This window comes from Penicillium odoratum (genome assembly GCF_028828045.1).
Source record: "Penicillium odoratum strain IBT 22623 chromosome Unknown utg000008l_segment0_segment0, whole genome shotgun sequence".
Classification (NCBI taxonomy): Eukaryota; Fungi; Ascomycota; class Eurotiomycetes; order Eurotiales; family Aspergillaceae; genus Penicillium; species Penicillium odoratum.
The window spans coordinates 532,274-547,064 of record NW_026643150.1 but is presented as its reverse complement, the minus strand read 5'-3'; the positions used below and the strand labels follow the sequence as shown (position 1 = coordinate 547,064).

Below are 14,791 nucleotides of genomic sequence, written 5' to 3'. Positions count from 1 at the left end.
CCCCAAAAAAATTTCAAAGGAAATTTACTTCAAGTCCATCTTAGTAAATGTAATTTTCTAGTACATAAACCTAGATAATGCCATCGGTATGGGCATGTACATAGATACACGATATCATGATTATCGTGGGATACTTCAAGCATTGAAGACCACATCATCTTCACCCTTGTCCTGGTGTTCCTCATCCTCAACAAACTCAAATCCTAAAGCGCGCCAGTTCAATTCCTTCCTCCAGTGCAAGCCATAGTACAAACGTTCATTTCCAGCCTTGTTCTTCTCATCCACCTCTTCAGTCTCGTCGTCGGAATCATCATCCCAAGGCGTAGGAGCAATAACAGGCTCCGACGCCAGACCGCCACTCTTCATCCGGCCGGAACGCGGAAAGATAACAGCGCGGAACCGAGAGAGAAGCAGGCCCATAGAGCAGCAGAGACAAGGCTCGTGAGACATGTAAATGTCGAGATCTGTGCAGAGATATCCTCCTTGCGAGCGGGTGCGAATACGAGAGGTTACACCTGGGACAGGAGAGGTAGGAGTAGATTTCGCCTGCTCAATAAGAGGGTGAGAAGTCGTAGGATCAGTGAAAGTCGTGACGGTTGATGGTGGGGGAGCTGGGAGGGGAGGCGTTGTAGGCTGGGTTTGCCCTTGTGCGGCATGGGTGGGGTTAAGGCTGATAGGGTCAAGAGAAGCAGAGATAGATTCAGGATTAGGCTCTTCGTGTTTCCTTTTCTTTTGGGGGCTAGGCGAGGACTCCTGTTTGGTGTTGACCGCAGGGACGCTGGTGGGGGTGGTCGGAAGACCAGGTTGATAAAGGAAGTATGACTCGAGAGGACTCAGTTGCATAGAAAGCTGAGGGTCCGTAAAAACAACAGATTGCGGGGTCGAGGCAGTTGCAATCGCTTCCTGGTGCTCGGGATCTTCGCGGCGTCGTCGTGCAACAAGCTCCACGGCACGCATCAGTGCATGCAGATCTGGGCCGCCTTCTACATCGGCATTGAACATCGCGCAGGCCGGGTTAGGAGTGACGCCGGGGTGTAAATCTGTCTGGGATGGCTTTCCAGCTTCTGATCGGGCGAAACGAACATCACCGCCAACAGCGAGGACAGCGTCAGTCCATCGTTCAGTACTGGACTCGCCACTTTCTTCTGCTGCTGCTTCGAGTGCGGCTTCGATGGCCGGATCGACGATGACTGCTCCGACGCCGCGGCCACGGCCTGACTGGATCGCTTCATCTGCAACTTTACGCGCAAGAGAGAGATAGTATCCTGCACGAGGCTCGATGGTTTCCTGGGCCCGAGTCAGGATCTGAGGGGGCGGAGCGACAGTGGACCGGGGTGCGGCGGGGTTAAATACGACAGGCCAGAGTGTTCTGCTCCATCGTTCAGCTTGGGCAGCATTGAAAGGCGGTTGAATTGGAATCTTGATAGGGTAGAGTTGGATATTTGCGGGTGGGGGCTCAGGTGTAGATGGATCAGGCGAAGCGGTGGGTTGATTGGAGCCATAAGTTTCTGGCGCGAAGGGAGCGAGTAGTTCTTGCAGTGCCTCTGCGGGAGGCAATGGGGGTGAAATGACAACAAAGATAGTCTTTGGTCCTCCTGCTGCAGGTGAGCCCTGGGCTTCAATTGCGGCGCGAAGTGACGCTGGCAGGATCTCTCTTTTGGCAAAGCGGCGTAGATGCGAAAGAGGGAGCGAGGGAACTCGGGGATACTTGGAGTCGAGCGCCCTAAATTAATGAATGGGTTTAATTCATTGCAAAGAGGATCGGTATGTGGCTAACTCACTTTATCACCTTCGCTGCACCTTTCACATTGACTTCTGCGACATAGGCGTCATCTGGCACGCGAGTTAGTTAGCGATATACATAGCGGGGGGCACAATCGTGGAAAGTCATACCGAATTCCTCAAGTGGTCGCGTTTCCTGGACTGTCCGAATAGGAACGACCGCTCCGCGCAAAGGCTGAATCGCATGGACTACCTCTGCGACGCCCATGATGGTGGGGGGTTGAGGTGCGGAGGGAAGAATTGAAAGAGATTAAGTCGATCGCGTAAGTTTTGAGAGGCAGGTTTGCTTCATGACTGAAAGTGAGAGAATTAAAAAGTGAACAAAACCAAAAAGAGCAACAAGCTGGAAAAACACTTCAGTGACGCATGAAGTTCAAGATTTCTAAGATCCGCTGCCCTAGTCCCCGCACCCTATGCCCTAAATTCTTAGGAAGGAAAGGGCCTAAATCACTACGCAAATGTAAATATTTGATAATTTGATCATCAGAATAAAATCGTATTTTTGGGTAATATATGTAAGATAATAGGTTCGTAGATAAAAAACCTCCAAGATCCAAAACGCCAGAATGTTCCGCTGGAAATGAAGCGCTGAAAACATGCTACAAATCACCGCCCCCGCGTGGAGTATGCTAAACATAGACCCGCTTCTATGGCATCCAACACCAACTCTTGATGCGTTCTAATAGCATATACATGGGTCAGGCCGTAGATGCAAATTCGGTAGAGTATTAAAGGTCGGTAGGCAAAGATCTCCACAATGTAAAGTCGATCATTGGGCCATATTCGTGGAACTCTGAGGCCAGCCCGAAAAGAAAACAAGTCCGTCACGAGTCATTCGGAGCCAGATCGTATTTTCTGTACATTAGGGGATTTTTTCATGCCGCAGGAGTCGTAACCGCAGAAGTCGTAGCCGCAGGATTCGTAGTCGCAGGAGTCGTAGCCGCAGGAGTCGTAGCCGCAGGAGTCGTAGCCGCAGGTGTGGATGTACTACCGTTGCGCTCAATCTCAAATCCCTCACACCGTTCTACAAGGCTCTGGTAGTAGTCAACCAGAACCTCAGGTTGAGGCACGATGCGCCACTGAACTCGAAAAAGGAACTCAAGTTCCAACATGGCTAACTCGTTCATGCCGATGCCGCCCACTCGAGCGTAGGTTTTGTTGGTCCAGAAGCTGTCACTCAGCCCTTTGCTGGCGACTGTGGCACTGGAGATGAGGAAACGGTGGATTGTGAGGCTGGAGACAGTGAAGGAGGGGTATAATGCGCAGAGACGATCAATGTAGTAGACCATACTGAGAAGAATGGGTGGTGAGAGGGTGGCGTGCGTTGTGAGGCGCTGCAAGTAATCCTGCACGGATATGCGAGGGGGCGATCGGGAGTGGAAGCGCGTCAAACGCCCCTGATGCAGGGGAATCTTGTCATTGAAGCGAATGAGCTCCATCAACATACTGGAAATCAGCACTACCAGGTCACGGGGATCAGCCAGTTCGTATTGGGCCGGCAAGATCTTGACGTTGGGCGCAGAGGGGCGCAGGCGCTTGGTCTGCGACACCTCTACATCCTGACCACCAGATTGGCCCGCCGAAGGCGCGTTTGGCGAGTGGTGGTCACTTTGGCTGTTGCGCTTGTTGGAGCCCCCCGAAGTTTGCAGGGCTGGCATTGAGACTGAAGGGGCAGGTGGTGGGTTCAAAGGGCCCGGTGGCGTGGCGGTAGGAATAGTGGCGGACGGAGAAGAAGTGGCCAAGGAAACGTAGGAAGCAGAGGGATCGACAGATGCAGAAGCGCGTCGACGTTGGAAGGCAGCGGGGGAATCAGGGGAGTTGGGATCGACAGTATGGCGATTCAAAGCCGACCGGAGCTCCTCAATGGCCAAGCGGGATGAACGTGGGCTACTAAACTGTGGAGCACTTTCATAGTGTGGATGTGCGGAGCCAGAGCGTAGCGCGGCCGATGAGGGTGAAGGGGACGAAGCCAACATGGCTTAGTGAGGGATCGAGAGGAATGTTGCGGCAAAGCAATAGGAAGGCACGCTGGCACCACGTGGGCGCACGAGTCAATGGGGCACCTGCGGAACCTGAATATTATTGGCGCACGGCCTCATCCTCACGTAGATCGTAAGGTGGAGGTAAGTTGAAAATCCGGGGGTTCTGGTTGCGGAGAGCCAACTTTGCAGGAACCCTTACTCATTTCAATTTGATGAGGGAGTAAGAAGGAGAAAAGGAGAGGGGGTACCACTTATGGGGGTTTTGGGAGTAAAAATCCTGTTCTTTATGAGGTAATTTTTACGACGAATACATGAGGTATCAGATTTACGGCCCATGCCCCGACAGACCGGCCTTCCTTCCGGAGAAATAAGACCAATTGATTGGTGAGGAGGAAATTTACTATGACAATCGTTACAATACGTTACAAGGTCACAGGGCTGGATTACGTCAGGCTGCATCTCGGGTGTTTACATAATTTTCTGCCCATATTTTCTGCCAGATAAAACTTCCATTCCGCCTAAAACTCATAGACTAGTGACCTAATATAGGTACGGAATAGGCGTTATAGAGAGAAAGAGGAAGGCGGTAATGGGGGTCATGTCAGACTTTTATGATGAGGGAAAACCCCATTCACCGCTAAACCATTTTGGGAAGCCGCTCTAACCGGAGAAATCGTTAGTCAACTCCTAATCTACGGTAACTAAGTCACTAGTGTAGATTAAGGGACGCCGCGTCTTGGAGGCTAATTCTGATGGAACCATTGGTTTAATCTGATTACTGCCGAAGGGCGAAAAGTGGGTATAAAATTCGTATCCGAATTCGTATCAGTATGGAGTGCTGAACTCAACTTTATATGACCAGTGCATCCACCGTTCCCCGTGTATACAAATCACCGACGGAAAATATTATTATTTCTGAATTAGATTTTCCATCAAATTGAAAGATTAATTCAGAATGCAACAAATCTTCTATGAATTATTGAATATTGTTTAAATCATACAAACTTGGGGTGAAACTGACAGATAAGGGAAGATAAGCAGAGTTGACTCTTACGTAACCACACAGTCATCCCCGGTGCGGAGTGGAGTCGACCACCTCCGTCCTGGAGAGAGCTTTAGAAGCTGAGTTGCAAGCTGATATCGATTACAATCCTTAAACCAATAGGAAATATTGAGATTGATCGCAGTCCGAACAGGACTACAAAATTGTCTTCATAGGAGAGTGATCGAACGCCACCGCCTGATTACACGCGACTTTTTCCCCGCCCTCAGAAGGCCGAATTCGGCCAACTCTTCCCATACTTGCAATCTCGCCCAGATTGATCGACCAACCTACCCCGACCTCCCCACTGAAATAGACGGTCCACCAACGCCGAATCTATTCCTCCTTGGTTTTCTAAATATCCATACCTTCACCGGGAGGCGGTCTTCCCCTGACGATGACGCGAGCGGTGGCTCCGCCGATTCTGCTACAGCTTCAAAGCCCGGACTCCATCTCCTCTCAGGTCGCCTCTCTACGGACCCTAAAGAATGAAGTTATAGGAAATGACCAGCGCAAAGAGGTCTATGTTGCTTGGGGAATAATCCCGGCGCTGGCCTCGGTGCTCGGGTCGCGATGGCCAGGAAAGCTATCTGCTGCTGAATCTAACGGTTCAGCTCCAACCCAGGCGACCAGACCTCATCAGTTCCCGGAAGGTTCAGAAGAGTCAGAGGCCTGTTTGCAGGCGATTCTGATCATTGGAAGCTTGGCGCAAGGTACTTAAGCGTCAACCCCCAGGATAACCGCAGAAGTTGGTGTTAACATGTTTAAAAGGTGGTCCGACATTTCTTGCTCCAATATTCGCCAGCGCCATTCTCCCCACTCTTCTTTCTATCCTATCCTCGTCTGATTGCCCCCAGCACTTCTGTCTCCCCATCCTACGACTTCTTAACACTATTGCAGACCGATTACCGTTGCAAAGCCAAGACCAATGGCCCCGGGACACCCGATTGGCAGATATCGTGTTCGCACCCGACACCGTCGGGGCTATCAGGCGGATTATTGCTCAGGATTATGGTCACCCAGGGAGCCAATCGAGTATTGAGCTCGCCGCTGCCTTGATTGGAAAGCTATGTAGGGAGGAGATCCACAAGACGACGCTGGCAGAATGCGGTGTACTAGATGCCCTGGCTGTCAAGGTTGCCAGTTTTGTGGTAGCTCAAGGATTCGTTCTGCCAGGTGCTGAAGAGCATCTACAGGAGCCTGGAGCTATGGGGAACTTCCCACCACCTGCCCCGGCAACAGCAAGGTTGGCACCCATTCTTCGCGCAATCACCGTGATCATCGAGCACTCCAAGTGGCGGGCAGAGCATTTTCTTTCTTCGCCGGGAATTGTCACCGTGTTCCCCAAACAAGTCCCTGGATTCGCCCCAACTGACGTTAAGAAACACCCCTGGGGAATCACGTACCTGTCTGGCTCGGCTGTGCCTCGTCACTCTAACGAAAACCCAGTCGATCATCTTCTCCCGTCAGTCCCAAGGGCAAGTGCCAAATCGCCCTCGGGATCAGCTAACTTTCCACCTCTGGGAAATTCTGGCACGCAGCGTCGCCATAGCCATTCCTTTTCCCCGCCGTTCTCGCTGGCCGAAACGTCTCCGCCAGAAGAGGATGAGAACTCCATTGTCCCATGGCTGCTTTGCATCCTTCGTTCGGAAAGTGGCATGGTTCAATTAATGGCGGCTCGCCTTGTGACCCTTCTTTTTCGGCTGGGTCTTGCGAAAAAGAATCGAGTCCCAATGTTCGGTTATCTCCTGGTCCCGATTCTCATTCGTATGCTGGAGAAAGATTTTCAGTTGCCAGATGAGCCTGGTGCCAATGATGACGGACTCATCACTCCGACGCAGTGTTTGAAAGAAGAGGCCCCGGCCGTGCTGGCAAATCTGGTTATAGACGATCAGGATCTACAAAAACACGCAGTTGATGGAAACGCACTCAAGCGGCTGTCTCAACTCCTCAAAGAAACTTACAACCCAGTTTCAGAAACCCTGCGGCCGATGTGGCACTCGGAGGGGGATAGCCCCGCTCGAGATCCTGAAACTATGTCACCAGACTGTCGGCTGGGACCCCCTGGATATTCGCCTACACTTTGCCACGTTATGAGGTATCGGGAGAGTATTCTCAAGGCTTTGGGTGCATTGGTGCCCTTCAAGGATGAATATCGGAAGGCAGTCTGTGAGAATGGAGTGGTCCCTTATATCATCGACTCCCTCAAACCTCGACCAAGTGATGCTCCCGCCGATGCTATACCAAAAAATTCTGCAGCAGATGGCAACCCGACACCAACCCTTTTGGCTGCTTGTGGTGCAGCTCGCATGCTTACCAGGTCGGTTAGCGTCCTGAGAACCAGCCTCGTCGATGCCGGCGTAGCCCAGCCGCTCTTTACACTTATTAAACATCCCGATCTGGAAGTTCAAATCGCGGCAACTGCAGCGCTCTGTAATTTGGCATTGAGCTTCAGTCCTATGAAAAACGTTAGTACGCACGTTTTGTCCCATTTCTCGCTGCATAATCTAACAATCATATTTCGCAGGCCATCATCTCGGAAGATATAATTCCCATTCTCTGCGAGCACGCCCACTCGCCCAATACGAAGTTACGGATAGAGTCATTGTGGGCTCTTAAACATGTTGTTTATGATAGCCCCAATGATGTCAGAATGGAGGTGGTTAAAGCTTTAGATCCCGCTTGGATCCGACAGATCATCAGCCAAGACCCTGTGAGCGCCTTGACCAGACGCGGAATGGATGAAGAGACAGATAATGCCTTTGGAATCGCCATGGGTCGAGCCAATTCGGCGGGAGAACAAGTTGACATCCTCAACCCCATGGATGATGCAGGCGAGTCGGCCGAGAGATTCAAGATGGGTGAAAGCATGCCCTCATCGAAAATGAGTTTGGATATGTTTCTTCCTGATGTCAGACGTCGGCGCAAGCTTGTCATGCATGGCAATCTGGAGCTGTCCACGCAGTCACGACAAGACGACATTGCCGTCCAAGAGCAAACATTTGATCTGCTGCGTAATATAATTTGTGGAACAGGTGCAACTGAAATGATCGACTTCCTCTTCCAGGCGATCGGTCAGGATGAGCTACTGGACGCACTTGCAGATAACTTGCGCCCGCGCACCATCCAACTACCTCACCGTCGTGAACCCTCGAACCGGGCACTACAGGTACCGCATGAAATCCTGAGTGCTGCCAGCGCCGTCATCATCCACATTGCCGCAGGACTTCCGCGCCACCGGCAACTAATAATGTCTCACCGTGATCTGCTGCGGTCCCTGACCAACTACTTCAATCACTCTCACCGCGAAGTGCGAGTTAACTGTGTTTGGGTGGTTATCAACTTGATATACCATGAAAACCAGGCTGATCGCGAAGGATGTCGTGAGCGTGCCACTAGACTCAAGGCCCTTGGAATTGTTGATCGGCTGGCTAGTCTGAAAGATGATCCGGACCTAGATATCAAGGAGCGCACCAAAACGGCTATGCATTTAGTCAGCCAACTGTCTCCTCCTTAAATATTGGTTATGGAATTTGTTTGGAGAACCGGACATGGAAGTCATATTAAAGTGCATAGGCCATTTTGTGGATTACAATGCAAAATCCATGAATTATAGTGTAAACTCTAGACTTGGATCTCACAATTAGTTCCGATACGTGATACGCGGAGATTCTATCTTGTGCGGAGATCTAACGTCATAGCTGCCCTGCAATATCATCCCTGTGCTAACCACACCTTAAACTATCTCATAAAATTTGGTTTTTAGTCCTCGCAGAATATATCCCATCATAAATCATAACCAGCAAAAACATGTCCCCCGTACCAGCAGCCATTCTCCAAGCTCTATCACTTTCATCCGACCCATCAAAAGTCAGCCTCTCCGGTCTAGGCTCGGGCTTCACGAACACAGGCGTCATCCGCGCCGAAGTGACCAACGAAAATGGAAAGGAAGAAGAACGACAATATTTTGTAAAAACCTCCTCAGACGGCAAATCCGCCGAAGAGATGTTGCGCGGCGAATACGAGTCTCTCAATGCGATCGCGAGCGCCGTACCAGGATTCTGTCCTCGCGCACTAGCCTGGGGCCCCATGGAAGAAAGCAGCAAATCCAAGACCTTCTTTCTTGTGACCGAATACCTCGACCTTGGGGGCAGGACGCGACGCAGTTCTAGCGGCGAAATGAATCCCACGACGTTGGCATACCGGCTCGGTAGACTACATACCATGGCTGCGCCTCCAGATCCGAAGACGGGAGAAGTCCTTTTCGGATTCCATGTTCCCACGTTCTGTGGTGATACAAAGCAGCCGAATAAGCCGCATAGAAGCTGGGCTGATTTCTATGCGCATGAGCGACTTCTCACCATTCTCGCTACTTCTGAGCAGCGAAATGGCCGGGATAAGGAGCTTCGGGAGCTTGTTGAGAAAACCGCGTATACCGTTGTGCCCCGTCTACTAGGTGATGGACATTTGGGATATTCCAACGGCCAAGGCGAGGGTATCGTGCCTGTTGTTGTGCATGGGGATCTATGGAGTGGGAATGCAGATCGTGGCCGTATTTGGGCCAATGGTGGGGATGATCAGGTCGGGGATGTGATTTATGATCCTTGTGTGTGTTATGGACATAATGAGTATGAGCTTGGGATTATGCATATGTTTGGTGGGTTTGGGACTCGGTTCTTTGATCAATATCATCGGGTTGTGCCGAAGACTGCGCCGGTGGAGGAATATGATGACCGAGTGCGGTTGTATGAGCTGTAAGTTTGTGCTTTCTCCATTGTTTTTGCTTGAGCTAACTAATCCCTAGGTATCATCATTTGAACCATCATGCGATATTTGGGGGTGGGTATCGTTCGGGTGCAGTATCAATGATGCAAAAGCTGATCCGGAAGTATGGAGAAGATAAGGGTGAAGGTGAAAGTAGTGACGAGAGCTCATAGATATATTTTGGTATCATCCTGGACCATCATTATTAGTCATTCTGTCCTCGCCAGGTGCCTTAATGATGTTCCTGGGGGGCAGCAATGGACTATCTGCGCGGAACGTTGTAGACAATCATTTCACGTCAGACTAGACCAAAAGGATTGTCTGTTCTCTTCGAAGAAAGGCAGAAAAGGTTAAACGTAATCTTTCTTATCAATCTTTTGATCCGATTACGCCTGTCCTCGAATAATGAAATCTCCAATTTACAATACCACCCCTTCATGCCCGCCCCCGCCCTGGAAAGCTTGGGCAAAAAACATGGGGCCAAGACATAAAGCTTTATATCACACATCAAAATGGTACTCTGGATGATATGGCATAGACTTTGATGGCCAGATTATGGAGCTACTGTTCGGACTTATCTTGAAGTGTTCCCATCGAACAATTAAGGAGTCCGCCGGAATACAAATAAGATGAGCTGCTGATATGCCTGTTCCCTACATCCTATTTTGAGGGGGGCATCCAAATGCACCCTATAATTGCTGTGTTGACTGAATCATATATGTATGAATACCATATTGCAGTTTATATGTACATGTAGATCTTGGCTTAAACCTTGGCAATTTCAAGGCCTGACATATATATACACATGCACGTGTGATGTATCGAGATTCAGGTTAAAAGAAGAGAAATACCAGTTCAATGTTCGAACGATGGATAGCAGCTGAACGGAAAATTTTAAGGTGATTATTTACAGTACATGATAGTATCAACCTGCCGAATTGAGTGGTGAGGATATAGAAAAGAGGGATCTACTAGGAGTTCAAAGTATTTAAGGTCTATTGGGAATGTGTACCATATCATAGTAGCACTTGAGAAGTGTCGACATTCGTATCTTGTAATGCAATTTACTGCTCCACTCTACAGTTTCCTTCTTCCTTTTACTTCTCTTTCTTTTTCTTGTTCATTTCGAAAACTTTGCTCTTTCGTTCATCTTACTTCGGATTAACAAACACCCGCTCACGTGACCACCAATATCAAACTACCAAGCCGTTGACCTTCAGCTGCACAAGTTCCATTTACTATTCATCAACGGGTCTCCTTTGAAAAATAATTGACACCGGAAAATCCATCATGCTTGAGGCAAGGATGCAGCGGGTTCGCTCTGGCTCAGGGCACGCGCTCCCACCTCCAGAGCTCCCAGCGATTCACCCATCATTTATCCAGGTAGCCAGGCCTTATATGTTTGAGCAGACTATTCATGAGTGCATCCAGGCCATGGGCATAAATACCATTCGAGAAGAATCACTACGTTTGCAGGGAGTTTCGTGGATTGACAACGTGCGAAAAGTGCTCCACCTGTATGTTCACCATTGAATCCCCTCCCGCGATTAAAGGAAACACTCTGCAGGGCATGAAGCTGACTCTATAATGCAGGCCAGTGCGGACGTATGATACTGCCGCGATGTACTATCATCGGTTCCGGTTGGTACATCCGGATAACGAGTATAACTTCATGGTAAGTCTTTTGTCCCTTTCTTAGACATATCTCATCTAAAATGAGAACAGGATGCGGCGGCTGCAGCATTATTCACTGCATGCAAGACTGAAGATACACTCAAAAAGTCAAGAGATATTGTGTGTGCAGCATACAATCTCAAACTGTCACCATCAGAACACCTTGCTCCAGATGATCCAGTAGGTCACCAGTCCAGAGTCTCCCATTATTCCGTAAGGCCGAAGATGAATACTGACCCCGATGACTCTCAGATTTTTGACAATAATTCCCGAGGGATCATTGGACTGGAAAGGCTGATGCTAGAGGCATCAGGTTTCGACTTCCGCACCCGCCACCCTCACAAGACTCTATTCAAGCTGGCGCGTCGCTACGGAATTTCCAGAGAAGTCTGGAGCCTAGCCTACCGCATTTCACTAGATCTTTATCGCACATTTGCGCCACTCAAACAATCAACACCACCCTTGGCATTCGGCTGTCTCGAACTCGCCAGCCGACTCTTAGATCAGCGTATCGAGGCCCTAGAGTCCAGAGAAGAATATGAGCAGTGGCACACAACCCGTGAAGAAGTTATGGGTAAGCCAGTCATCTCAATTATATAGAGTCACACTAACCCCAATCCAGAAACCCTGTTCGATCTCCTAGAGCTCTATACGCATCACCGTTCCTCAACATCTGTTGGACCGGATTTCCCGGCAGACCGGTTTTTAAACGTCCGCATCCCACTGAACCAAGAAGCCGGAGAGAACAGTATCCGTCGATTCGCATTCTGGGTGGAGCCACCATATGACCCGAGGACATTGAACGAGGGTCGTAGGAAATCCATAGAGCAGCGACCTTTGCACCCGTTGACACCTCTTGCCGCCAATGGTGAACGCCACAGGGCGGATAGGGGCCGGGATGCGGCTGTCCGTTTTATGCTTGATCCAGCGGAGGCGGAGAGAGAAAAAAGCCAGGTTGAACCATATTTCAAGGTCGAGACTGAACAGTATGAGGTTGAGGAGTAAGAAACGGCAGGCATGTACTTCGATTCCCACTATCTGGTGAGCGCTGCAAGTTGGGAGGCATCAATGCTGAGAACTACTTGAGCTGATGTATATGGCTGATTATCTCCATGTTTATTATTATTTCTGTGATACCCAAATTCTATTGATGAGTGAAGAAAGATTTGACCAGTTCTTTTACGCAAGTCCCTACTCATAAGCTCCACATAGCTACTTCAAATATGCTTAACGCGAGTGATACAATGACAGAATAAAGCACTTGTTCCAAATAACAAGGTTAGCTTCAAAATGTGAATTAAAGGCTATGTACAGATTTGACTGCCTGGTTTACTGTTCTAGAGTACTAAAAAGTAAAGACTGCAGGACAGCGAGAAGCAAATAAGGCCACCTTGGCCCACCACACAATACAGATCCCATTTCTTCATGCATCGAAGGGATATCAGCAGCCCCCAAGCATGAGCAGCTTGAACAAAATAATCAAGACCAGGACACCAGTAGATCCCAGGCCAAATAGGCAACATAAGATAGACAAAATACTGGCTCAAGAGGAAATGTAAGACAGAAAACATCCATGAATCGAAATTAAAGATCATGCCCCTGTCTTGACCACGGTTGACGTAGATTGACCTCTGTTCATTTGAGATCTTGCAATTCATCTCGTGATTTGGATACTCAAACAAATACCGTGTTGAAGGGTGAGGTGTGGAGAGAAACGTCTGATAGCCATCATGCATGTGTGCGACCATCGTACGCATCCATGTCATACCAGAAAAAGCCAATCGAACCCAGTCAGCGGATAAGAGACCAGGGAGGCGTGCTTGATCAAAGACCAGAGGGTAAGAAAGAAAGAAGTTAGAAGTGGTCCTCGAAATGTATTACAAAAAGGGGAAAATGTAAATAGAAGTCATGAAGTTTTTGTATGGGGACGCCGGCGACACGAGTTGATCAGCGCTTGAGCTCGGTAACAAGGCAGTCCAAAATCTGTAAAGATGGTTTGTTAGTCGAAGGAAATGTTGATATTCACTTAGAGAAACTTACCGTATCTGAAACAACGCCTTGGTTGTGCAGGTACTTGCTGAGGCCGCGGACTACCTCGAATTGCTCGTCAACTGTGAGACCGTTGATGACAGTCTCGATGATATCTCCAACGTTCGCCTTGTAGACAGCAATGAAGCTGTGGTAGTACATGTAGGCGAAGAAGCCCATGATGAACTGACAGTCCATACGATCGGTAATACCACCGTGGCCGGGGATTGACTCGCCGAAGTCCTTGATCTGGAAGCTGCGCTTCAGACCTGACGCAAAGAAACCGCCGAACGGAGCAATGAGAGAGGCGAAAGTAGCGAAGCTCAAGATATGAAGCTGCATGGGCTCAATATAGAAAGTCTTATCCAGGCCGATCATTTCAAGGGAGTAGGGCTGCGGGATGAAAGCGGAGTTCGGAACGCACTCTAGACCAGTCAAAACATTCGAGCCCAAGTCGTTGACGGGGCAAATGAAGTACTTGTACCGCATCAGGATGTTGGTCATGAAGTAACCAAAAATGATAGTGCAGATCCACGCGCCCAGGAAGCCCTCCACAGTCTTCTTCGGCGAGAGTTTGATCAATTGGGTGCGTCCGAATGTAATACCACAGACGTAAGCAAAGATGTCATTGGTGATGACCAGAGATGCAGGAAGGAAGAACCAGATCATGCCCTCGAAAATGTTGTTCATCACAAAGTGAGCTTGCACCACAATCAAGTACAGCGCCATATGAGTCCAGGCAAAGTGGACGAATTGCAACTTGTAGGTATCTTTGCGCAGTGAGCCCACGAAGAACACGAATCCTACAGGACCTGTTAGCAAACAATCCCCCTAAATGCAGAGTCGAGGAACACCAACCCATGACATAAAGAGTAAAGCTAATGAAGCGGTGGTGGTTCGCCAGGGGCAACAGAACTTTGTCTACAAGCAGAATGTGCTTGAAATAATAGATCACGCTCTCTCCGTAGAGAAAATACATGGTCGTTGCGAGGAAGTACCAGCTCAGCTGCTTAGTGAAGCGGGGCGCGGGTTTTTGCTCTTTCTCCTCCTGGGGCTTTTTATTGGCAATGTTGATGACCTCCTTGAATGAAACAATTTGAATAGCGGTAACTAGGCCGATAATATAGATGTGGCCAGAGAACATGGCGATGAAGAAACCAGCAATCATGACGAAAGTCCATATTGTCCGGGTAATGAAGGTTTGACGTTTCTTCTCCCAGTCTTGCTGCTTCTTCTCACTATCTGACTGCTCGGGTGTCTAAGAAGAAATTCAGGCGCGTCAATAACATTCATAAGGTCATTAGTAGTGCTTTCAGCTTACCTCTTCGGCTTCCGTGGTCAGTTCGGAGACAGTCTTCTCATTTTTATTGGGGCTGAAGGATGCGGGAGCATTGCCCTTGCGACTAGCAACATTTTGCTTAGGCTTGGCCATGGTGGAGGGGTTGGGAGAAAAAAAAAAAAAAGAAAAAAAGGCGGAAAGGAGATTAAGAGGGGAGGTGGACCAAGTGCAGAAGCGGTA

General features: G+C 49.2%; 6 protein-coding genes across 6 annotated transcripts; 3 read left to right on the top strand and 3 right to left on the bottom strand.

Annotated features, from left to right (window-relative positions):
- Nucleotides 1-135: 135 nt before the first annotated feature.
- N7520_010426 (putative tRNA-specific adenosine-34 deaminase subunit Tad3) lies at nucleotides 136-1,990 on the bottom strand (the record flags this gene model as incomplete). Its single annotated transcript, XM_057144359.1, has 3 exons — nucleotides 136-1,723; nucleotides 1,782-1,833; nucleotides 1,894-1,990. The coding sequence occupies 3 exons, from the start codon at nucleotides 1,988-1,990 to the stop codon at nucleotides 136-138; spliced, it is 1,737 nt and encodes a 578-aa protein (XP_056990113.1).
- Nucleotides 1,991-2,657: 667 nt separating this feature from the next.
- Nucleotides 2,658-3,758, bottom strand: phoB (regulatory cyclin phoB; the record flags this gene model as incomplete). Its single annotated transcript, XM_057144358.1, has 1 exon — nucleotides 2,658-3,758. The coding sequence occupies one exon, from the start codon at nucleotides 3,756-3,758 to the stop codon at nucleotides 2,658-2,660; it is 1,101 nt and encodes a 366-aa protein (XP_056990112.1).
- Nucleotides 3,759-5,203: 1,445 nt separating this feature from the next.
- On the top strand, nucleotides 5,204-8,323 carry N7520_010424 (armadillo repeat protein; the record flags this gene model as incomplete). Its single annotated transcript, XM_057144357.1, has 3 exons — nucleotides 5,204-5,519; nucleotides 5,578-7,274; nucleotides 7,334-8,323. The coding sequence occupies 3 exons, from the start codon at nucleotides 5,204-5,206 to the stop codon at nucleotides 8,321-8,323; spliced, it is 3,003 nt and encodes a 1,000-aa protein (XP_056990111.1).
- Nucleotides 8,324-8,616: 293 nt separating this feature from the next.
- N7520_010423 (putative fructosamine-3-kinase) lies at nucleotides 8,617-9,743 on the top strand (the record flags this gene model as incomplete). Its single annotated transcript, XM_057144356.1, has 2 exons — nucleotides 8,617-9,560; nucleotides 9,611-9,743. 2 exons carry the CDS (start codon nucleotides 8,617-8,619, stop codon nucleotides 9,741-9,743), a joined length of 1,077 nt encoding a protein of 358 aa, XP_056990110.1.
- Nucleotides 9,744-10,860: 1,117 nt separating this feature from the next.
- N7520_010422 (putative cyclin) lies at nucleotides 10,861-12,249 on the top strand (the record flags this gene model as incomplete). Its single annotated transcript, XM_057144355.1, has 4 exons — nucleotides 10,861-11,087; nucleotides 11,164-11,245; nucleotides 11,296-11,818; nucleotides 11,867-12,249. 4 exons carry the CDS (start codon nucleotides 10,861-10,863, stop codon nucleotides 12,247-12,249), a joined length of 1,215 nt encoding a protein of 404 aa, XP_056990109.1.
- A 942-nt stretch (nucleotides 12,250-13,191) lies between these two features.
- Nucleotides 13,192-14,704, bottom strand: cds1 (phosphatidate cytidylyltransferase; the record flags this gene model as incomplete). Its single annotated transcript, XM_057144354.1, has 4 exons — nucleotides 13,192-13,227; nucleotides 13,285-14,075; nucleotides 14,131-14,530; nucleotides 14,594-14,704. The coding sequence occupies 4 exons, from the start codon at nucleotides 14,702-14,704 to the stop codon at nucleotides 13,192-13,194; spliced, it is 1,338 nt and encodes a 445-aa protein (XP_056990108.1).
- Between the last annotated feature and the right edge of the window lie 87 nt (nucleotides 14,705-14,791).